This window comes from Micromys minutus, assembly GCF_963924665.1.
Source record: "Micromys minutus genome assembly, chromosome: 15".
NCBI classification, from domain to species: domain Eukaryota; kingdom Metazoa; phylum Chordata; class Mammalia; order Rodentia; family Muridae; genus Micromys; species Micromys minutus.
In genome coordinates, this window is record NC_137984.1 from 50,616,844 (window position 1) to 50,641,493 (window position 24,650).

At 43.5% G+C, this 24,650-nt stretch overlaps 1 protein-coding gene across 1 annotated transcript in view; it reads right to left on the reverse strand.

Moving 5' to 3' along the window:
• Positions 1-1,049: 1,049 nt before the first annotated feature.
• Positions 1,050-24,650, reverse strand: part of COG6 (component of oligomeric golgi complex 6) — a 35,865-nt gene continuing 12,264 nt past the window's right edge. The window contains exons 9-19 of the mRNA XM_080929521.1: positions 23,305-23,433; positions 23,138-23,229; positions 21,166-21,230; positions 18,128-18,219; positions 15,949-16,066; positions 13,076-13,207; positions 12,591-12,758; positions 9,944-10,051; positions 8,795-8,848; positions 6,587-6,666; positions 1,050-2,127 (exon numbers count right to left, since the gene is read on the reverse strand). Coding sequence (XP_080785647.1) covers positions 1,980-2,127; positions 6,587-6,666; positions 8,795-8,848; positions 9,944-10,051; positions 12,591-12,758; positions 13,076-13,207; positions 15,949-16,066; positions 18,128-18,219; positions 21,166-21,230; positions 23,138-23,229; positions 23,305-23,433 — 1,186 coding nt within the window. The 3' untranslated portion in view covers positions 1,050-1,979. The remainder of the gene's footprint in view (positions 2,128-6,586; positions 6,667-8,794; positions 8,849-9,943; positions 10,052-12,590; positions 12,759-13,075; positions 13,208-15,948; positions 16,067-18,127; positions 18,220-21,165; positions 21,231-23,137; positions 23,230-23,304; positions 23,434-24,650) is intronic.

Consider the following 24,650-nt stretch of genomic DNA (forward strand, 5'->3'; position numbering starts at 1 on the left):
TTGCCCTTACCACACACCTTTAAGAAACATTTGATGAAATCTGCCCCTTCCCATTGGGTGTCACTGAAATGAAACTCTTAAAAGATTTTCAACAAGTTTTCTTTAGTTTTGGCTCTTGTATTTCAGTTTTCCATCCACTCAAAGTTCACTTTTCAATATGGTCTGAGATGCAATGGATTTATAGTTGTTCTAGCCACTTGTGAAATGATCTACTGAAGAGTCCTGGCAGTCTTATTTGCTTTTTAAACATGAGATATATGAGTTTATATCTGAACCCTAAAATCCATTTCAACTACAGTTTCCGTGTGAAGTAGTTAACCCTTGTAATTCTCTACCTCACGATAGTGGGTAAGTTTATAGCCACTCAGTATTGCTCACACTTCCCATTTTGAATTTGACGTTCCTCTTGAGTTTCTGACATTCTGCACCTGTCAGTGTTGACAGCAGCGGCAAGCCAAGCCAGCCCAGAATCACCAGCATGTCACACTGATACGCTACACTGCTGCAGTGTTGGTAAGCTCTGCAGGTCATGGCTTTTTCACTGGGCACTGTTGTCTTAGTCTGGGCTTATTAGAATGTAACCCTATAGTGAGTTGAACAGGGTCTGTCTAGGCCCATTCTGGTGGCAATGTATTATACTGAGTACTGCTGCACTGTATTTGGTTTTAACATTGAGATGTTTTGGCTATGAACAGTCCATTTCTGGGGGAAAAGGCAGACAGAATTTTCATAGGGATTACATGATCTGACTACTGGGGAGTACTGCCACCTTGAATCTCTAGTTCTGCCCACATGACACATAATCATTCTTGTGAATCAAGCCATCTTTAATTAGGTTATATTTATGCAAATTAATACGGTCCAAAATATAAAGCTTGGCGCTCAGTAGGTCTAAGCATTGTTTTGATGGTTGGCCTTTGTAACTTGTGTTACAGATTCTCAGCTTACTACCACACCACATCCCACCGGGTCTGCTTCCTCTGATGTTATTCCTTTTTATCAGTTTTTTTCCCAAGATGCATTTGTGAGAAGCATGAAAATACTACAAAGACAGTTGCTCCCGAAGTTTAATACACATTAAGGAAACCAGATAACAAGAAAAATATTGTTTTCTCTTAGCCACCAAAGTGCTAAGTGCATCAATCTCTTTTTCACAGTAGAAATAAACTGTATACAATGTAAGTTCCTGCCTTATATTATGCTGTTTCGATAAATATGCTGTATAAATTGAACACACTGACCTGAAGGGCCGACACCATAGTGGATAGTGTAGTTGCTTTTGTCCTGAGCAATCCTGCTACTCTGAGCACAGAACTGAGTTTGGGGGTGACAGACTGTGTGTACACTGTCTGAATACCCATGCTGGAACAGAAGGCTTCCCCTGTGCAGGCTGAAGCTGTCTGCACAGGAAGCCTAGAGAAGGAAGGGCTTTCCCTCTTTTTCCGACCCTTCAGCTGAGTGTATTTAGACACATACAAACCTGCACCAGGCATGTAAGTAAGACAGGGATAACAGCCCGAAGTTTGCTTCTCCATCAACCCCTTCACACCTATTTGGCAGGACAGAGACATGGGCTAGGTTCAAGAAGCTATTCATTACAACGAAAGCAGAGAAATCTTCCATAAGGGGACATTCATTACCAATAACAGCTGTGGTTTAGAGGTTACATAGCATTTAGAAGTCATCATACTTAATCCCCAAATCTTCCGTCTGACTTTCTGCCTCTGTAATCTCAGATCCAGGGACCTTTAAGCTGCTATGCAGAGGCAGCTATGGACAAGAGAGCATTGCTACCTACAGAGGAGATGAGGCACAAGTGATTCAAGTCAATGCTGATTTACCTCCATGTTAGCTGAGAATGAAAGAAACTGACCTACAACCTCATACAAGGGAAACCATTAATTCTCAGTTCTCAAAGTCAAGACTCACAGATTAAAAACCCAAACCATCCTTGGTGTTGTTGCCAGGCAGCAACATCATCAAGAGAGCAGTGTTTTCACCTGCTCAGGTGACCTGTGCAGGATGCTCTCCGGATCTTTGTATGCGTTGACTGGATTCATCACCGCTGCATGCACTTCCCCATAGGCTCTGCAGACGAGCTCAGTAGACTGCTTTATAATCTGCTCCCTAAGGATGAGCAAACAAAACCAGAACATGACATAAGCCCAGGACTGTAAGGACACACGTCTGAATGATGTCATGCTTCAACTCGGTGCTGCCCCGCTCTTACTAATGGGCAGTAGCTACTGTTTATCAAAGTCTTCATCGTAACATGCAGGCTCCTAAGACAGTTGCTGCATTTTACCCACTGCTTGGCCACGAAGACCAGAATAGTGCCTAGACTTATGGTGGACTCAAATCCAATGAAACAAGCTAAAAAAAGCTTGAGAGAAAAAGAATGCATTTCATTTCCAAAGAGCAGTCAAGTCAAAGGTTCGTCTCTTCTATCAGTTTCTCCTGTGGGGCCCTGTAAGTGTAACACCAACAGACCAGGCTGTTCTCTTAAGATTTACAAACTCCCCCAACACATCTCCCAATTAGAGAGTACTTTGTAAATGATCTGCACTGTAAATCACAGAGCAAATAGAATAACCACGGAGCTAATTTACCATGAGAGAAGTGAATGAACTGAGGATTGATCATCTTCACATTTCTCCCAACTCTTCACATCCTTCAACACTAAGAAATCATCTACCCAGTTACAAATGTCAAAATTTCAAAACTCTTAGCAAAAATCACTAAGGAACTGTACAGAGAAGTCATTCTTATTAAAACATGTTCATGTAAACTGGTTGTGTTTGAAACAGTTATTTAAAGCACTGAGCTACCAAATGAATCTCTTGCTTCTAGAATCAGGGAGCCTGTTATTCAGTACTTAGGATTCTCGTTGCCTAACAACCCTTGGCATTATCACAAACCTACTGCTCCTAAAAATAGCATCTTTCCACAACCAGGTTCTGAGACCACTGAGAGTGAGCTTTCCTAGGGTGCAATCAAATGCATACTGGGAGAAAGAGTCAAACACTTAAGGGCTGTGGAGACGATGTGTTTTGCACTCAGGGTGTTTGTGTTAGACGGCAGGGACCTGAGGCACACTTTTCATTCAGTCTGAGGGATCTCCGCCTTCCCACTGGAGCGCACCACCCTCTACATCACGTTACCCAGCAGGCTGCCCTTGGGCTACTGTCTCACTGCTCCCTAGCCTGCTCCATCTGCGCTTCGTCCCATTGTCCTTTGGCTGCTTCAGAGGCCGCTGAAAGGTTTGCTGTCCACTCCAAACAGAGAATTCAGCACCCCATGTCACCACAGCGGCATACTTCTACTTCTCCCTAAAGGATCTCCTAAACGGCCCTCAACTCACTTCCATGTTCAGCCTCAAGACAGGCTGAAGAAGTCTCCATAATTCTGAGGTTATTTTCCTCATCTTTTCCCTTCATTCTGAAGAATTTCCTTGATTATCTCCTACAGTGCAGTGTCCTGATGTTTATGCAGATGTAAAACGTGTATTAGTTTTGCTATTTGCTTTCAACAGTTTTTTTTTTTTTTTTTGGTATGATTTTTGCTTTACTAGGGCTAGGAGTTGAACCCAGGGTTTGCCCAGACCCTAGGTAAGCTCTCTACCATTGAGCCCGGAGGACCATACAGTTCATGCTGACACTCACTAAGCTTGTTAAAGACAACAGTCTTCTAGTTGTATTGTTCCAACCCACAGTCATCTCCTATAAGCATGGCTCTTCCCTCTAGCTGTTCTAAGATGCTTCTCTTATGGTAATAAGATATCGTATAATAATGATAACACTTTTGATACCCTGAGGACATCGGAATTCCCTTGTGCAACTTCTCTATTCAGGCTTCCTTAGCTCCCTGGGCATGCAGAGCCACATTTCACATCACATCTGAAGAAAGGTCTTCATGTATTAATTCTTTTTGCTCATGGGCTTCCCTGCCTGGTCTTTCCTTCAGGAGGGATGAATGTTTCATTTTAGATACTAACCATTTCAAGTATAAGTGATTCAGTCTTTGTAAAATTTCCTTCCTTATTCTCTCAGTACATTGATGCTTCCCTTTAATCCATGAACGAGTTTCCAATATTTGCTGTAAATATCTGCTAATTCTACACACATCATATGTGGGTCTGTTTCTATTAATGGACTATTTTTCTTCTTTTGGGTTCACATTTCCCTGTTCCTGAGTAGTTCTGGAGTGTTCCTATAATTCTAGACAGACGCATGTCTTCATGTATGACATCATCAGTCATCTTTTAAAGCAGTGAGCTTTGCTAAGAAGGCAGTGAGCTGGGTTCAAGGTTAGCATGGTACTTAGTGTGAGGCTGAGGACCGAGACCCTCTATCACTCCATCTTTCACCTACTTCCTGAGGACTCCTGAGCACTGTCCAGGATATGGTTGTTTTTCTGCAGATAGGTTTCCAGAAGTTATGCTTTACACCATGTTTCTTTCCCTTAATTAAAAGCTTGTTTAGTTTTGTTTATATAGGTTATTTGTTTATAATGAATACCGTTGCTAGTTCCAAGAAAAAACACATCCCACTTTCTTCAAATCAAAATAAACTACACAACCCCCGCAAAATAAAAACCAATTATTTCACTAAGTCCAAGCTTTTACTTTTAATAAATATGAGAAAAAAATTGAACCTAAAACAAAAAAATAGCTCTTAAATCATACATCCACCCCAGCATGCTCATTTAGAAATGCGCAGGCTTCCCTGTTTCCTACATTCCTTACAGGATGTAATCTGATACTGGCAGTCAAAAGTGAAGTTTCTATGATGCTCAAGGTGAACACTGGAGTCTGGCATCAAAGAGAGTAACACCTTTCTAATTTACCCAAAGGGAAAAGGAGAACATCTTTAAAACCATTTATTTTTCTATTTCTCCATGTTCTAGACTTCCTGGTCCCATAAATCTGCTTAATAGTTTCCTTCAAGACCGAATGTCCAATCAAAATCCACTGGAAGTGAACCTTGGGGCAAACAGGACAAACCCTGGAGCACTGTGCTTGCAGAGGAACTGAGCAGGCAGGCAGGCAGGCGTGAGAAGGATGTTTCACTGCAAAGCCCTCCCACAGGGCAGAACCAAGGGAATCAGCTCCTGTATTTAGTTACTCTTGCCTAAAATGAATGGGATTTTGAAAAGGCTCAAAATAACTAGATAAAAGTTATCTCTTCCTACTTCAAGTACTGTGTAAGTAAGCTCAAATATATACAGTAATAGATATAAAAATGGATTAATTTTTGAAGAAAACAAAATGCCATCAGCTAAAACCAGAAAGACATCTAATAAGAATAGATGTATAGGATGCTCTGCATTTTCAAAGTGACACTGTTTAAATGGAGTGCAGAGGCTGGGGAGTCAGCTGATAGACAGTGCTTGCTGCCAAGCTGACAGCCAGGCTTTGGTCCCTGAGTCCCACATGGGTAAGGACGGAACCAACTCCCTCCACTTGCTTACGGACCTCCACAAGTGCACTGTGGCCTGGAGTTCCGGCCTCAGGGAACAGGCCGTCAGTGTGCTCACTCTGACACGGCCTCCCTTCAGAGTCTGCAGTGTTTATTCAAATTCAGTAACTATTTTCCACATTCTTAACAAAAATGTTGCTCTAGGCTTAAGTGATATTTCAGGTTGTCATTTCCACAAAGATAGAAGGATGTGATTTAACCCTAATCACTGGTGTATTGAAAGTACTTAATTCTTACCTAGTAGATAGAAAAACACAAATTTAGTATTCCCTAATCTCTTACTTGTAGACAATTGTTATTAGTATTTTTTTTAAACCAAGAATGTCAAATTATAGAATGCCTTGTGACTTGTAACTGTACTATTATAGTGTCTTAGGGTATTAGGTGGATCAAAATGTAGTTTCTTTGTCTTGAACACACTGTCAATAAACAGGATGGCTCAACACACAATTTTTCACTTTGTCCTGGTGAGAAAATAGCACATATTCAGTGAAAACCATAAGGCAGGTTTTGAACCTTGAACTCTCCAAGGCTGATGACAGGCTTCTCTGTACCCTCTGTTGTACTAGGCAGTGACAAGCCATGCCCTGTCACCATGCTAGTGAGGACCCATGTGTGCTATATTCCTAACAATGATGTTCAGGCTTAGTAACTGAATTTTATCTTCAGATGAGTTTACCAGGATGTATCACTACTCTAAATTAAGGGGACATGTACAACATTTAATAGTTTTATATCTACAGAAAACCAGATGCAAAGTAGACCATGCAAAATATGTATGGCATGGTCCATATTATCAACATTGCCTTGACATGCTTACCATAGAAAGAAATTTGGTAGCATGTCTATGTGCCTTCAATTGTAGTCAGAGCAATTTAAAACCATTAGCAAAATGAGATTATGTATTAATAAGAGCTTTTGAAGGGAAATATAGGCAAGGAGCAAGTATGGCTAAGGTTAATTCTCTGGGTTACTAAGGCAGGAAAACCACTGAAGACCATAGCTCTTCAAAGGCAAATATCTCAGTCTTAAAAATAACTTCTTTTTAGAAAAAATCTCTAGTATTTAAAGATGTATGCATTCCCCATGCCCTAGGAGCAGACACTTACTTCACTGTGGCACTGAGCAGGGAGTTCAGCTGTGGCATCAGCAGGTGGTCTGGGGCTGAGAGGTAGCGGTCAAACTGAGCCTGGGAGCAGAACAGGACATGAAATGTATGGACAGCTACGGAGCTACCAAACACCCGCTCCTGGGGAGCCTTACAACTTCCTAAAATCCCCATTACAACTGTCTAGGGATATTTGTTCAAATGTGCATTTCTTAAAATGCTATAACACTCTAAAATGCCTATGTTAAACTCATATGCACCAGGGCTTGAAAAGGCAGCTTTCATTCTGTGTGCATGTTTCCGTGTGTGCACATGGTTGTGGGTGCCTGTGTATCTCTGTATACAGAGGACAGAGGACAACTTTGGGTGCTGCTCTTCAGGTACCTTTCTTTTCTTCCTACCAAGTCAGTCTTTAGTAACCAAGAATTTGCCAAGTGGACTAGTCCAGCCAGTGAGCCCCAAAGATCCTTGATCTCTCTCTCTCCCCTCTTCTCAGCACCACCTGGCTAAGTGGGTTCTGGGGGCCAAGTTCGGGCTCAGAGACTTGGGGCAAGCACTTTACTGACTGCACCATCCCTGAGCCATACAAATACCTTTCTAAAAAAGGTAGGTCTTTAAAAGTGAGTCCTTAAACCTATTCATTGTCATTAGAAATTTTAAACATGAATTTTTTCTCTGAAATTCCAGTTTCTAGTGCAATTTTTACTTTAGTATATACGATATGATGGTTCTTTCTATGTGGAGTTCTTTACCATGACATAATGTACGCTATGTACTTCACTTAGGGCTCTAAACTGTAAACTCTCCAACAGCAACACTGCCAGTCCTCCTGCCTCTCCTGCAGAATTGTTAGCACAGCCTTTTAATTACTTTTAGTCCTAGAAAATGGCTGTGATGGTCAATGTCAATTTTCTGTGAGAAGAGGCACACTGAATCTGGACAACAGCATCTCATGGGGCGGGGCCAAGTGAGCCGCAGAGAGGGACGGAACATGTATGTGTTCACCGCTCCCCTCTGACTATGGACTGCATCTGTTCAGCCGCTTCAAATCCCCATCAAGGTAGACAGTACCTTTAACTGTGACCTAAAACAACCCTTTTCTCCAGTAACTTGATTTTGTCAGAGTATTCTATCATAGCAACAGGAAAAGAAACTAAGGCAGTAATACACGGGGCATCTCTGGTGTCGGAATTGTTCATCCGAATCCTCCGTTTGGTCAGGGATCATCTGAAGAACTCAGGGCAGATGACAGCTGCAGCAGATGAGCCTCCAGGCTCCGAAGTTCACTTCCTGAGTGACAGGAACTAAGGAGTTAGAGTCACTGTGCTGCTGTGGAACTTGCTGAGCGTCACTTATGCTGAGTGCCACTTTACAGGGCTACATGACTTACAAGTTGTGCACAGAACATACATGCACATCTATGACATATGCCTAGAACAAGCTTAGGTCAGAAAAGCATGCTGCCCAAAGTGGTGCTCATCCGAAAAGGAAAGAATAAATTCCTGTGTGTGCTGGAGACTGTGTATGTGTGTAGTAGTATATGGGTGGGTGGGTGTGTTTGGAAGTGTGCATTAATGTATAGGTGTGTCAATGACTGAATGTATGAATTTCAGTATGTATTAGTGTGTATTGCCGTGTATGAGTGTTTATTTGTACATACATAAGACTGTTAATGTATGTTAAGTGCCTGTGATTATGAGTGTATCTATGAGTGAGTGTGAGTATGTTTTTCAGTGTGAATGTACCTGAGTATGTGTGTACCTGAGTGAATGTGTATGAGTGTATGTATTTGTGAGTTTGTACATGGGTATGATCATGTGTGTAACTGAGTGTGTGTGTGAATGTGTGTATGCACGCTGTGCAGTGCTGGGGCTGAACACAGGCAAGCACCCTACTACTGCTGCAAGAGGAGCTGTTCACTTGGAAACATAAACTGAGGAGGAACACACTAGTCTAAAGACAGAAATCCTAGTTCATACCATCTCAGGAGAGCATGAGGTTAGAGCAGGGACCATGTACAAAGTCCATAGTTCACAGCCTAACCTCACATCTGCCACCACTCCGCCACATTAGGAGCCAAACTGGTGACTGACCGGCCTGATGGAGGGTCCAGCACACCTGGGAGATCTGTCACCCAGGACGCTATCACCACAGCAAGCATGGCCAGCACTGCCTAAAAATCCCACTTGAATGTTTATTACACACTTACCATTGCAGCCTTCAGTGCCACAGAATCTAGGTTGGGCATATTGGCTAAAGAACCCTGTAAGAAAGTTATAAAAATGGTCCATTAGAAGATTGGCCAAGTTCAGAAAATCATGTAGTTGCTTCCAAAGAAAAGTGGCTTCTCATAACTCCAGTAAGAGTAGGGCTGTAACTGAGGAGCAAAGGCACAACTCATCAACAACAGACATAGCACCACCCCTGAGATGTACTCAGAGCAAGGAAAGGAAAGTGACAAGCACTTGGAGGTTGTGGAGAGGTGTGGAGGCTGAGGAGGCTGAGGGCTGGTGTGGAGGCTGAGGAGGCTGAGGGCTGGTGTGGAGGCTGAGGAGGCTGAGGGCTGGTGTGGAGGCTGAGGGCTGGTGTGGAGGCTGAGGGCTGGTGTGGAGGCTGAGGGCTGGTGAGGAGGCTGAGGGCTGGTGTGGAGGCTGAGGAGGCTGAGGGGGCTGAGGGCTGGTGTGGAGGCTGAGGGCTGGTGTGGAGGCTGAGGGCTGGTGTGGAGGCTGAGGGCTGGTGTGGAGGCTGAGGGCTGGTGAGGAGACTGAGGGCTGGTGTGGAGGCTGAGGAGGCTGAGGGCTGGTGTGGAGGCTGAGGGCTGGTGTGGAGGCTGAGGGCTGGTGAGGAGGCTGAGGGCTGGTGTGGAGGCCGCGGCTCTCTTAGCGAGCAGAGCACAGTGAGGAAGTGGTTGCCCTGCCAATCCACTTCAGCAAAATGCAAGGACGAAAGCTGCTAATTCTTTGCTTTTTAGGGCAGGACAGCTACTCTGTGTTGGGGTTTCCCACCACCCTAGGGCCTAATACTACTGGGGTTCTGTGAGATTATTTCCGTTCAGAACAGTTTTTCTTTAATGATCTGCTGAGTTAGATGGAGGATAATAGCACCTGAAATATACTTTTTAATGCCAACCTCTCTGTCTTCGCATCTTGTCACACTAATTCCTAAATATTCTCATGCTTCTCACCAGGGATCGTTCTCATTCTCGGCTCTCCTGACCATCATGACAGCCACTGTGCTTACCCTGTCTCAGCACAGGACATGAACGCAGAACACAGCTAATCAGTAGCAGAGCCATGATTAAAATCTAGTTCATCTCCAGAGCCACCTCTGAGCGGCCCTGTGCCAGGTCAGTGCTCACCTGTTCAGGTCTGTGCTGCTGTACGGTATTGTAGATGCAGCTCCAGCCCACTCTAGTTAAGACATAAGAGGCCTGCTCGTTGATGAGAGTGTCCAGGTGGGCTTCAATCTACAACAGCACAGCAGAAGCAGCGATTTAGAGACCTGTCGGCGAGAGCAGTAAGAGCAGGGCACACCGGGGTGGGCAGGCATCACGCACCTGACAGGCAGCCTGACACAGCAGCTGCTTCCCTCGGCTACAACTAAGGACAGTTCTGGCCACTAGCTAAGAAATGTGGGCTGCTTCCCAGTTGTTTCAAAAGCAGGACTCAGAAGTCATAAGAACCATGTCAAATCAATCACTCAGGGAGAAAGAGGGCTGGAAGGCTACATCCTGAGCCTCCCTTTGTTCCCTGGACAGCCCGATCTCTGGAGGACCTTGGTGGGAATCGGTTCTGCAGCTGAGAAATAGGGCACCTGAAGGAAAGCACCCCAGTAAATAGAAGCTGCTCTTCCCATTTGCCAGGTCCCCCTTCCCTTACACACCTGTTTTACCAATCTGCCAGTTATACAGACACCACCAACTCCCATCTTTGCACTCTGCCAAAGCCTGCCTGGTTCACTCAACTCCAGGATTCCTCCTACCAAGAAGCCTCCCACGGTCTGCTTCTTCATGTAAATACCCAAGGAAGTACGATTACCAGTCCTTACTTCTTAGACTTACCAAAAAACAAAGAAAAGTAATTATTTTAAATGTAGGCATTTAATAAAAGTGAATAAGAAGACAGTTAATGCTGGCAGCCAAGTCAGTGAGCTAAAAAAAGAAAAAGACAGAGAAAGTACCCCCCAAAAACAAACAAACAAAAAACAAAAACAGGACATAGAGCCTCAGAGTAAACCAGAGAAGAGACCCATGGTATAAAGTGAAGCGAACAGGGTCTCTAGAGCATAAGACAGGAGCACACAGCGGGGTGACAGTCAGAGTGAGTGAAAAGTTTGAGTCTTTGAACCGAAATGGTTCTCAAATGTCTACGATGGTTATAATAGGAAAAGGGAAATACCTAAATACTCTGGAGAAGTATCTGAACCCCCCAAAAATCCTTCCAGGTTTCTAGGTGGACAGACCTGGCGATTCCAGGAGACTCAGACTTCCCTGGTCTGGCAGCAGTGCTGGGGAAAGCTAGGTGAGAACAGACATGAGGGAGGTAACGGGGCTGGAGCCCTCAGCCCTCAGCATGAGCTGCAGGAACCGGGTGAGCTGTGGTCCAGCTCCTCACGTGTGTCTCTAGAAGTGTGTGTGCAGAGCCCTACGGGCACACTGGATGTGGAGGGAGGACACTGACTCTGGACAAACTAACAAACGCCACGGACAGATACGGGTCTTGTGTCATGCAGAAAATGCACAAAACTCTGAGGACAAACACGGAACTGTTGGTAATGCAAAATAATGAACATTTTAAGACAGTAGATCTGAGACAAGTAGCAGATTTGGGGTTGACTTAGTGACAAATATGCAGAACATATTATGAAGAATAGAAATAAAAAGTCCTCAAAATAGGAAATTAATTGTTCGCCCTTACACAGCTCAGTTATCAGCAGAACTGTCATCACAGGCCAACACAGCAGCTGTCCAGCTGATGTTTAACAGCACTAAAAAGAGGAGAGACTCCTCCAAAGGCAGTCTCCTGCCTCAGAATGTAGTGTAGGTCAAGAAGGCCAAGGTGATCCTGAGAAAGGAGGAGGTCATGAGGGAAGTGGGACAGGGAGAGAGGAAGAGAAGATACAGAAAAGCGTGAGGGGGCTGAGGGGGAAGCAGCCAGCAGGAGAGGGCGGGGAGGTCAGCGGAGGGACAGGGGAGAGGACACTGAGCACACATGTGTAGATGCCATCGTGAAACCCATTACCGTGCACTAAACTAAAAATATTAAAAACTGAAGCCTCTCTAAAACCTTAAGTGGCACACACCAGAATTTAGAGCTGCCAATGTACATTAAGAGAACTGAGTGTACAAACAGGTGAATGGGAGACGCTAGCACACAACTGTGCCTTTGTGCAGCAAACTCCAACATCATTAATATGTTACTATCACTGATTATTCCCAAGTATTCTTAAAAGAATTAGAAACTGGACAATTTACATATGCCAAAAGCTATTCTCAGAAAACCATAAAGCAACAAATCAAACGTAGTGTATCTACTACCAAAGTGTTCATGCTTTGGGTAACAGAACATTCGGGGTCTTTGCTTCAGCCTTGGTCCCTCGAACGCTGCATCCAGTCAGTGCCTCGGCACCAGAGCCTGGGTGTCGGGTAACTTACAGACGGCTGACTCAGCCATCGGTCAGTCTTTGAGAGACACCAGCTTGCTTATGGGAACAGTGACTGTTAGACAAGCCGAAGCTTTTGCCGAATACTGCTTCTGTCCTTTGTGGCACATGCTGCAGGGCCAGAGAGATACAGCATCTGCACAGCGCTGAGCGCTAGGGACAATCAGAGAGCCTCCTGATACCATCCCTACTACGGTCTCAAGCTCCTCAACCGTCTCACATTCGCTCACATCCTTTGGATAGCCGACCTTAGGAATTCATGGAGTTAGACCACTGGCGTTTGTCAAAAGCTAGCATGCTAAAAAAGCAAAATCACAGAGAATCCACCTTCTAGTAAAATCCACCTGAAACTGAAGCATCTCCAGGCGCCTGTCTGTGAACTCAAACAGAGCCAGCGTTGTCTTCATCATGTACAGTGAATTGACCATGAATGTGGCCATGTCAGCTGTGCCTAGGTTGCTGGCCGACACTGTGCACATCTGGAGGAGAGGGTCCAGGACACATGACAAAACCTGTAAATGAGGAGAAACACATTCTTTATGTCCTATTCAGGAGACAGTCCTGGATGTATGGCCTTTCACAGTCAAATGCCAAACCAACGGGAAGATAGCCAGCTAACGTATAAAACAGTGCATGAAGAGAAGATTTAATGACAAAGCCAGATAGCTTAAAAATAGGCATCACTGACTTACCTTAAAAATCAAGAATTGATTTAATATTGAAGACAATCAACAATGAAGGGACTGTCAAAGTACATGGTCACTCACACCAACATCGGACAGAGTGCAAGACAGAGAGCAAGCGATCAACGAGCTTACAAACCGCCTACCTGCACGAAGTCAGCCTGCCGAGCATCCAAGGGGACAACTGAAGAATCGTGTGACGCCAGAACATCCCGCAGCAAAGTGAGGGTCTGACTCAGGGCAGAACTGGGGCCGAGGTCAGGTGGTGGGAGCTCAACCTGGACAAAAAGAGCAGTTTTCCCCGACCCATGTTCTCTTCACACAGCACGGAGCATGGCGGCCTCAGGATAAAAATGCAAATGTAACAGAACACCAGACTCACAACTTAGCAACAGTTGATTCTGAAGGATGCTACTCAGGGTGACAAGGTTTTATCAGCCCACAGAGTTACTATTACAACTTTCTATGTTACAACTCAAGATCTTATGAGAAAAGCTGGTATTCCCTTGAATTGTAGAATTATACTTGTTGCATATTGAAAAATAAACCTAGTTTATTTTGGTCTCGGCCCAAGTTCTGAGAACAAATAAATCCATCCAGCAGCACAGCCCCCAACGGTGGTGTCACTGAGGGGATCATCTCCTCTCAGGGTTCAGTGTCCAGGCTGGGGCTCTTGGCTCCATTCTTCACTGAGAGGTGCTGAAGAAAGGAGCTCTCAGGAAGTAAGAACTACTAACAATTTGAAAGGTGGCTTAAATCCTGCATCAACCACTGATAATCTAGCACTATGACCTTGGGAAGGCCAAGGCTGAGGCTGAAGCCCCTGAGGGACTGGATGAAGTCCTGCATCCATTGCATCCTGAGTTTCCTCAGGAAGCGGAAGGTAAGCCTAACACAACACTGCTGTCGAAAGCACCACCAGAGGGCTCCTGGGAATCTACTTTTTAATTCTGTTTCTTTTTAATAAATAAAGACCTTATGCAAGTATGAGAGTCTTCCTATGAAACTTTAAAAGAATATCAGCATATTTTTAACTGAGAATATTGTAAATAAAACAAAATTTGGCAATTAGAAATCTTTATTAAGAAACTATACCCTGGTTCCAGGAAGACAAAAAGATCAAATATTTAAATGTTAGGATTTATTTAAGAACTTCTCATGTATAAAAGTTAATGACTACCTCACATCAGTAGGACTGGGAGAGAGACATATGAAACCCTCCTTTCTTTCATGAAAGTAGTATTAACAAGAAATGCTATGCAACACATGAGCAAACAAAAAAATATGGTCCACAACAGGAGAGAAGAAAGCCAACAGAAGCTCTGGTCGAGGCCAGGTGGAGGCATGACGTTAATATGCTCAGTGCCTAAAGAAGCCATGTCTGAAGAAGCACAGGACAGAGTGGGAACACCGGCCACCACACACGGCATGGCTGAACACAAGTGCTCAGGTGAATGCAGCGCCTGACAAGAGAACTGACCAGAGGGCTCAGAAACGAGTGTGGCGGGTACAAAACATGGCTACTACATGTGGAGCAGAGCCTGATAAGGCTCCATCACCATCAGCGGACTGCAAGTCCAGAAGAAACAAGGAACGAGAGCAGGAAGTATCTGAAGAAATAGATGACCTCCCAAATCTGATGAACACTGATCTGACTGGCCAAGCCGGTGACTGAATCCCAACATAGATCTACATTAGTTTCCTTGGAGACAGAGCATAACTCAACAGATAGAGGCTGGGGAGGTGGCTCCGTGAAAAACATGGTCCACTCTTTCCACAGGACCTGGATTCAATTCCTAGCACCCACACAGTAGCTCATAACCATCTATACCTCATTAAGATTAGTAACCAATGTTAACAGTTGATAGCTCAAACAGAACGCATCAGATTACATGTACTTAATGGCGGGAAGAAGTAAAACAGTAGCCAAGAATTCCATTTCTGTGAAAGGCATCCTTTAAAAATGCTGGAGAAATTGGAACTATCGTGACAAACATATTTTTCAGTATTTTTTAATATTTTCTTTTCCTCTTTGTGAATGAAAATACAACTACATGAAGCTATAATTCTAAATTCTGTTGGTGAACACACAATGTAGTATTGCTGTATATGATAATAGCATAAGAAAGAACAGAGGTGTATAGGAGGAAGAAAGCCAAGTACTAAAGTAACAACGAGAAAGGGAAATGAAACTCAAGACATACAGAAGACATAGACTCTAACAAACTCAAGTGTAGAGAAGCCATACAAATGTAAATGTTAGGGTTAAACAGGCTCATCAAAAGGTAAAGGCTAATGGATGAATTTATTGTTTACAATGCTATCTTCTAAGCCAAAAGTAAAGGGGCATAAGAGAGATATATTCTGCAAATATTCAAGTGAAAGCTGGCACAGTCACATAAGTACCAGACAGAACACAGCACAGCTGAAGTCCCACTAGAAATAAAGGCCTTTTATGACAGTAGGAAGATCAATGTGACAGAAGCTACAACAGTTACCTCCAAGGCAGCATCTAGCAGCAGAACCCAAATATGAAGCTGACAAAGGAGAATTATTCCTGTTACAGAATCTGCTCGACTTAAAACACTACAGCATATGATCTCTTGGGTTCTGTCGTTTGCTTATATTACACACACAGTAGATTTTCCACTCAGATTCATAATGTTATGTATATGATACAGGAGACAAAGGTGCACCATTAGTGCAGGCAACAATGAAACTGTTTGGAAACATCGTGCAAGAGCACTAGGCTTCACTATGTCACATCAGCTCTAATACACGCATAGTTCTAAGCTTGCCTTAGCCACACATACTTTAAAAAAAAAAAAAAAACTGTTTAAAATTAGAATTTTTAGAAAACAAGGTAATGAAACTCACACCAGGGTGAGGTTACGGCAATCCTGGGAGATGAACTATGACCCCCGGCATATTAAACCTCCCCAGCATGAACTTGCAGAGGAACAAATGCCACTGAAGTCCCATTCGCAAGGCCACAGCGCAGGGAGGCTGGCGAACCCACCTTGTCCATCAGTTTATTGGCATGGAGACTCAAGCTACTGAAGAAGATTTTTTTGCTTAGCAAGTGCATGTCTTCCATTGTTGTCAGTAGAGCAGCTGCACTATTTCCAACGATGCCACTAAGAGGAAAGAGTGCTCATTTCAGGTTGAAAAGAAAGCCCAACCGAGCTCATTCACGGAGCAGTCCTGAGAGCACAATCTGTAAGACTGTGTCTTTTCAAGCTAAAAGGCCCGAGACCCAACCCCTAGCACCTACTTAAAAGCCACATACGGCTGCAGGGCCATGTAACCCAGCACTGGGGGCCCCAGGAGCCCTCAGACCAGCCTAAAAGGCAAGATTCAGGTTCTCAAGGGAACCAGGCAGATAGTGATGGAGGAAGACATCTGACCTTCATCCCCAGACTCCTCACACAGGACGGGCTCATGTCACACCCAGGCACACAAGCATATACACCACAGAAACATGGTGGGAGGGGAAGCAAGACAGTGACTGAATGACCTGGACTACAATAGTGACTTTACAACAAAATCGATATAAGTAGGGGTGTGTGTGTGTGTGTGTGTGTGTGTGTGTGTGTGTGTGTGTGTTCTATAAACTAAAACTAATCACTCTAGTTTATATACATGTCAGTTCTCTTTCTATTTGAGTAGGGGGTTAAGGAAAGCAGCAAGCTAAAGCGTGAGCATGCGCAGTGCGGGACTGGATATGGAAACATGCACATCATGTTAGGAACGCTTCAGAGCTCAGAGGATTCAGGATGTGAATGTGCAGATGAGTGAGGCTGGGCTGGCAAAGGCTGTTTATAACTATTCTGCATAGCTGGCCCCAAGCATTCTGGGTAAGGTTTAATCAACCTGTACTGTGCTCCCAATATTTCATAACATATTTTGGCAAGGCCGTGAGTCAGAACTGACATCTGTGACACACAAACACTTTCTTCTCTAGTGCAACATGTGTGAATCTTGATCACACAGCAAAGTCTAGCTTTAATTTTAAGAAAGAATTAATAGCTCTCAGTGACTTGATAATTGGATTACATAGTATTTATTTCTTTTCATTAAAACTAGCTTATCTACCAACAACATACCTAATAAATCAACTCTTCAGCTGCTTAGAGACCAGTACACTTAAACTAATTATGAAAATCTGCTATTTTGAAACACTTAATTACATTAGCATATTTGGTAATTTTCAATTTTCTATTAAAAAATGATTCTTAGATCCACCCAAAGAGATTTCTCAGTTTTGCAAGAAGCAAAGCATATTTGCTCATTTTGCTCACTGATATACTAAGAGAAATTTTAATTTTAATATTTTTAGGTAAGATGCATTGTTTCAAATGTTGGGTTACACTGTGTGAAACTGTCTCTATCCTTCCTCAGCTACCTAAGGCATTTTCTGATTGGCTTTAATAAAAATTTGATTGCCACTCTTGGGCAGGAGTGGAAGGTGGGACATCCTGGGAAGGAGAAAGGAACTCTGGGAATGAGAAGGAGGAAAAGAGACATGGGAGAAAACAGACATGAGTAGAGGCCTGGAAGGCATAGATACCTATGTGCGTGGATGGGGCTAGATGGTTGGGTTAACTTAGATGAGCTAGTTGAGAATCTGCCCAGCTAAGGCCTAAGGCTTTGAAGTATTAAAAGGTCTCTATGTGGATATTTGAGAAAAAGTTAAAGAATAAATGCCACCATATTGATTTCCAGCGTTAATTAATATAAACAATATTAAATTTAGTTTACATTCAAATCCTATAAATGTACTTTCCTGGAGAGAAGATAAAGTTATGACTATTCTATCACACATGCAAAACTAAACACTAATGACAAACGGAGGACACTCACTGTGTCCTGATCTTTGGATACTCATGGGCTCTCGCTGTCAGGGATCTCACTAATGCAGAAAGGCTTACTTTGGAGGTCTATTTGTTATGTACATGTGTGTGTGTGTGTGTGTGTGTGTGTGTGTGTGTGTGTGTGTGTGTGCGCGCGCGCGCGTGTGTGTGTGTGTACACAGTCATTCATGGAAAAGGAAGGAAAGAAGAAATGATGGTCCCTAAGGCATACTGGTACATTCAACATGTGTGGTCTCACTCAGCGATACACAGTAGGAACAGATTGTGTCCTGACTACAGATAAACACCTCAGAGAATACAAGCAAATTCCCTGCTTATTGTTACCTGATAGTATGGTGGTAAAACTTGAGGAGGTTAGAAATTTTATATAATAAAACTGCTCCAGGTTCAGCAAGTATTACTTGTTCAATTCGAACCTAAGAAAACATAAAGAAGAAAACCTTGAACATTTCTTAAAAGTATACCTTTTCTTCATTAATGATGGGATAGACACATCATAAAAACATTCAAGATACAATTTCATTACTGTTGCAATCACAATATGCATTCTAAAGAAATTATGCATATTAAGTAATAAGATAAATAGTTTAATATAAACTTAAAGGTGACTCAGTATCTGCAACATTTGGCTTACGCAAGTAATAACAAAAACTACAGCAAGGCCACTGTGAGGCTCAGCACCACTGTATGTAGATTTGGTCCAGACTAAATTGCAAAAGCAGCTGCAGAGAGAGAGAGAGAGAGGTGGGGGGGGGGGGGGGAGGGAGGGAGAGAGAGAGAGAGAGGGAGGGAGGGAGGGAGGGAGGGAGGGAGGGAATCCTGTCTGTATAACACTGGTTGTTCCTGTTAGCAGAGACTAGGAAAACCATAAACTAACACCAACACACCTGTCCAGCTGCAAAGCTGCCAGGACAACACCAGATCTGGTTGAAGATGAACATGCCCTTCCCAGGAATCTTCTAACTAATGCCTGCCACTCACTGCTCCCTCCCTTAGTCCATTCCCCATGATGCTGACACTTACCTATTCTGTCTGTCCTTACATGGCTACTCGCACAAATATCTCCCTGCTATCTAAAACCAGACAGTGTTTCTTGTATCCTTCATCTCTGCAGCATCTGGTTCAACAGTGCACACAATAGATGCTCAGTAAGCCCTTTGAAAGTTGAAGTTTCTCTGTTCTTTTGTTTCAGGATATAGATACTATATGTGTCCCACATTACAAAGAACTCTTTAGTTATGGACATTAATTTATCTTCATATTTGTGTGTTTATTAAAGTGACTATTCTTTGGCATAAGGCAACAAGATAAGGAATCACATTTACCCTTAAAAATCAATTTCCAAATGAACACATTTCTTGATACGTGTGCATGCACACACATCCATGTGGGTGTAAATACGCTTGCAGGTCTGTGAAGGAGCCAGCAATCTACATAAGGTGTCTTCCTTTTATCACTCTCAACTCTGTCTTTTGAAACAGGGTCTCTTACTGAACCTGGACCTCACCTGCTGACTAGATTGCTGGTCAGAAAGACCCCAGAATTATAATTATATGCATTATTAAGAATGGTATTTTTAAAAACAACACAACTAAATCATAAGGATACCAACTGTAAACAGGTTTTCCTGGGCAGATGAATGCTTCACGCCAGCTCAGATAACTTACATCTGTCTTACGGAGTTTAGAGACGACCAGGAAATTCTTATTCCTACTCCCTTTAGAAAGAACGTGGGCACAGTGGAAGGTAGATTGAGGAAGAAAGGAACAGGGAAGGAGGGAGACAGAAGTAACAAAAGCCCACAGTGTGCAGCCCAGAGCTCAAGGGGACACAATACCCAGAGTCAAAGCAGAGACAGCTGCAACTGTAGAGTGGCAAACAGCACACAAGGAAAACACCCTTTCTCACAGGCCACAGAAGACACCAGCCATTCGGCAAAACCAAGTCTTAGAAAATACACAACTTCCGTTACAAGAGAAATAGAAACTAGGAGATTAATAAGATGGTGACAGCGCAGCAATGGCTGAAGTTAGAATGGAGCTGCTGGTGGAAGACAAGACCTTGGCAGAGAACAGACAGGAGGCTACTGGTACAGTTTGGCTGTCCAAGTACTCGGTGACTCATGGCCCTTATAAAAGGGACAAGGGAGGCCCAGGCAGATGCCTAAAGGGCACATGAGCTGCAGGCAATCTAACAGCAGCAAAGCCAGGACAGGGGATGGGGAAGTGTCCTGTAGTGCCAGAGAAAGGGTGGGGAGAGAGGGAGGAAGGTGAAGAGAGGGAGAAAGGGAGAGGGGAGAAAGAAGGAAAGGGAGGGGAGATGGAGGGATGAGTTGATGGGGAGGAAGGGGATACGGACAAGCTACTGGGGAGTTTAGTGCTGGCATCTGCCTAGGCAGCATACAGTGCCCATTCTAAGCCACATGCCACACAGCTTCATTCCCATGCTGTCCTCTGTGTGCACGTCTCTTTTCACAGAATGCATACTTTATGAGGGTCAGGAACACAGGGCCCACTAAGTACTTTATTACAAGTGGAGTACTTATGAAAAGGAAGAAAGCCACCCTGGACGTGAAGGCAGACTCAGATTCTGGTGCCTCTGTTTAGGAGTTGGTTTTGTAAGTGGTGTTGACAAGACAGCACCCTACATACAATGGAATAAACTTAGACCACAAATCTCTAAAGAACAAAACAAAAACACAAAATAAACAGTGCTAGCTAGTTTCTACAGAAGCTAGGGTAATTTTAGAAAAGGGAATGTCAAATGAGAAAAGCTCTCCAACCAGACTGGGTTGGGGACATATTTTGGCTGATGACTGACGTGGGAAGGCCCAGCTCTCTGTGGGCTGTGACATCTATGGGTGGGTAGTCCTGAAATGTGTAACAAAGCAGACTAAGCAAGCCAGAGTGAGCAAGCCAGTAAGCAGCACCCCTCCATGGCCTCTGCCTCAACTCCTGCTTCCAGGTTCCTGTTTGAGTTCCTGTCCTGACTTGCCTCAGAGACTGGGATGTAAGTGGAAGTCTGTGGCAGGTGCAAACTTAGAACCACGTACCGTCTGCCTCATTTGACCCTCACTGCTGTCACATGGAGACCTTGAGAGCAAGCCCGTGTGAGCATATTTAGCACACAAGAGTTACCCACTGGAACAGGGTTGAAACCAGGTCTGAACCTGCGACTCCAAATCCTGTCCTGCCATGGCAAGTAGTTTAGCAGCAATAGCAACAGATAAATATGTTCATATTTAGATTAATCATTATATAATAGTATGAAAAACAACATCACTCATTGATTTTTCTAAGCTCCTAAGAATGAGCCATACTTTGGTCAGATCCCTGAAAACACATTGAAGACAGAACCCATACCTTCAGAGGCCGACACACTCCCTCGGTGATATGCCCAACAACTTCTTGGATATTTTCTTTAACACCTACAATTAGGTACAACATAATTAGTTTTTCCAAGTTATACCCGACTCTGTAAGTTTTAAGAACCATTCAACAAAAATACCTCTGAGTAATGTCACAAACAGCATTTAAAATAAACAGCAACACTTTGCTAGGATAGATGTCTTTGGGACATTAGAAGTTGTAATTTTTGACCCATGTCTAATGCTGTTGGTAACTGGCATGTGTCTACAAATGCTAACCACTCATGCAAATGACGGCAACATTTTAGTGAAGCCCCAGTATGACCCACGAGTGGGAGGAGGTCCAGGAAGATGCAGCACATGGCTCTGCAGACACCTCAGTCAAGGCGGTGTGGCACTGAGAGCTCAAGGCTGAGAGCTGACCGTGCAACCAAAGAAACAACCCGCATTGCTTGTATTAATTTTCACCAAGCATGATATATTTTAAACATAGGGCAGACAGGCAACCACTTTCGTTTTCAGACTGAGGCTCAGAATTTCTCCTAACTCTAACTTATCTTCATGCTTCTAAACAGTTTCTCTTATATAAACTTCTCTAAGGTCACCTAGAAGAAACACATTCCTACTTTCTTTGTTGTTTCCTTTGGGGAGGGGGCATGGCCTAACTATGTAGCCCTGGCTGGTCTAGCTCACTATCTGTAGATCAGGCTAGCCTCAAACTCACAGAAATCCACCAGCCTCTGCTTCTTGAGTGCTAGGATTAAAGGCGTGAGCTTTATGCTCATTCTGGGTAATAGGGATAGTAACAAAAGAGAAAAAAGTATAGACTGGCCGGCGTGATGGCTCATGCCTATAATTCCAGCGCGTATTATAGGAAAGGTAGGAGTGACTGTCTGAGGCCAGTCTGGAACACAGTTAGACCATGTACAAACAAAAATTACACTTTGTACCAATCTAAGACATGCTGCATCAAATCTCAGTGCTAAATTCCTGAATCTGTGCCCACAGTAATCTATGGCCACACCATGCCACCCAGTCAGATACCAGGAATAGTATTTCTCTCTACTTTCTATCAAATCAGAACACTCTCAACTTACACACTAAACCCTCCACCACCCCACCGCCCCAGTTCTAGAATAAGGCTCTTGTAATGGTTGTTCTCATCTACTTGACCTGGATTTTAGAACTGCTCAAGACACAAATATTTTGTATATCTGTGAGGGCATTTCCAGTGTGGATTAAGTGAGGCAGAAGACTCAGTCTAAGTACGGACAGGGCCCAAAATGATTCAAGAGGGAAAAGGAACAAGGGCGCCCAAGGCATACCAGCATCATCTTCTGCTTCCTGACTGTGGACCACTATGACCAACCACCTCCCATTCCTGCTCCCGTGCCTTTTCTGCCATGATGGAATTCTTTCCCTCTTTGTGTTGCTTTTATCAGGAATTTTATCAAAGCAACCAAAATAGTAGCTGATATACCTCTTTAAAAAGTTACAAATAACAAAATTAGAAATTTCATAGCCATCAACAATTTTGGGATATAGTTATTGTTCTCTCTTAAAACCCAAATATTTTAAGCATTTACAAGAGTCCCTTGAGAAGGAAAAGAGTCTGATAAAAATAAACAATTACAGCTTAGTGACATCAGCAACACTCAGTCATTCACTGCGTCCTTGTCTCTGAGACTGAGGGTCTGAGCAAATGTATGCCTGATTCTCCAGCCACATCTTACCAGAAGACAGCAAGGCACTGGAGGACACGCAGACCCTGAACTTAAATGGCCGAGCAATAGACCAATGCACAGAAACCTATTGAGCAAAATGGGGTGGGGGGGTGGCTGGCTCTAAGGATAGCAGGATGTTCATGTGGCATCTAAGTGTGAAGTATTTATCTCTGTGAAGACAGCAATGGGAAGCCATGTGCATTTTCTCCACTAAGAGTTATCAATAACCGTCAGCGTACTCACCCTGTGCAGTTACATGCTTTAAGAGAGCTTCCAGATGTTCCTTCTCAGAGGCAGTAGCTTGATGGAGCCATGCCAGCATGTCTCCCACATACCTAAAGAAAGCCACCTGTTGGTAAGGACACTCGAGGGAAAAGGGTGTAATCCTCCACTACTGTCAATCACTATACCTCAGCGGGTCATGGGAGTGCATTTCAATGGGTCTAGGTGTACCTCCTGGCCCTCCTCTTGTAAGAGCATCGATAAACCCACGAACAACAGTGCTTCGCCTGGCCGTTCCAAATTCATCTAAGGTATACCTAGAAGAAACACATGATGTGTGAAGTATCTATTATACCCTAATAGACACTTTAGTAGGTACCCAAGATCAGCAAGACAGGAAACCCTCCTCAAGAAGTATTATGTTGTAACTAAAAGTTATGAGTCATTTTAACACGTTGAAAACTCAATCTAAAGGTCCAAATTTTGCTCCTTCAAAGAAGAAATTCTTTGGACCAAGAGCAACTGAGTGGCAGCAATAGAAATAGCTGGCTCCAAAGATAACGAAAAGCCACAAACCCAGTTCTTAGGAGCTAGTTAGAACTCTGCTGCCCAAATACTAAGACCATTTTTTTCCATATTAAAATTTTTTCCTTGTTATTATCACTTAGCACCCAGAGAAGATCCAAAATTGCTGATTTTTAAAAGCTTCTTTTGACTCAAATAAGACATACTGGTTGTCCAATACATTTATTAAGTGGCTATGTATGCAGAGCCAGTATCTTTTACATTAGAAGTTACTCATTGTTGCTGAAGACGGGAGAAATTTTCCTATGGTGGAGGAACTGACAGAGAAGGAAAGCTATGACCCGGAGTGCAGGGTGATCTGGGATAAGTGGGTGGGTGGATGGAATCAGTTCTTGTATCCTAATGTACCTGCCATTCTTTATGCCTTCAATATTCCATATACAGCAAAAATGTTAATAATGTAAAGTCAGCAGATTCCATACTACCAATTTTTAAATCCCTAAACAGTATTCTACCAGCCTAAATATTAAGAATGAATTCAATAACTAAAAGTTTCCTCAAGACGTACAGAAGAATTACTTTCCTAGGTAACAGTGCTTTCTGAATTATTTGTAGCTATAATGAAAACTCCAACAACGTCAGAGCACTGCTGGATGCTCTTACTATTCACACCATTCCCAACTGAGAGGGAGGAAATGAAGTGGCAGACCTCTCCTGAGGACCACTGTTCACTCTGGAGTTGAGAGCTCTGCAGGTTCACTGGAGCGGGGGTGGGGGGAAGCAGAGGGGGCAGACGAAGCCTTGCTGTGCTGCAGTGTCTTACATCTGCTTTCTAGATTTTAAGACAAAGTAGAGCCAACACTTCCATCACACACTGAAACCACTCAGTGCTCAGAAGGAACATGTGGGATTTAACCTGCACAATAACATGTCTCACTAACATTAAGGCCAATCCTCCTGCAGGATAAACGTAATTTACTAAAAAGCAGCATGAGGCAGAAAGAACCTT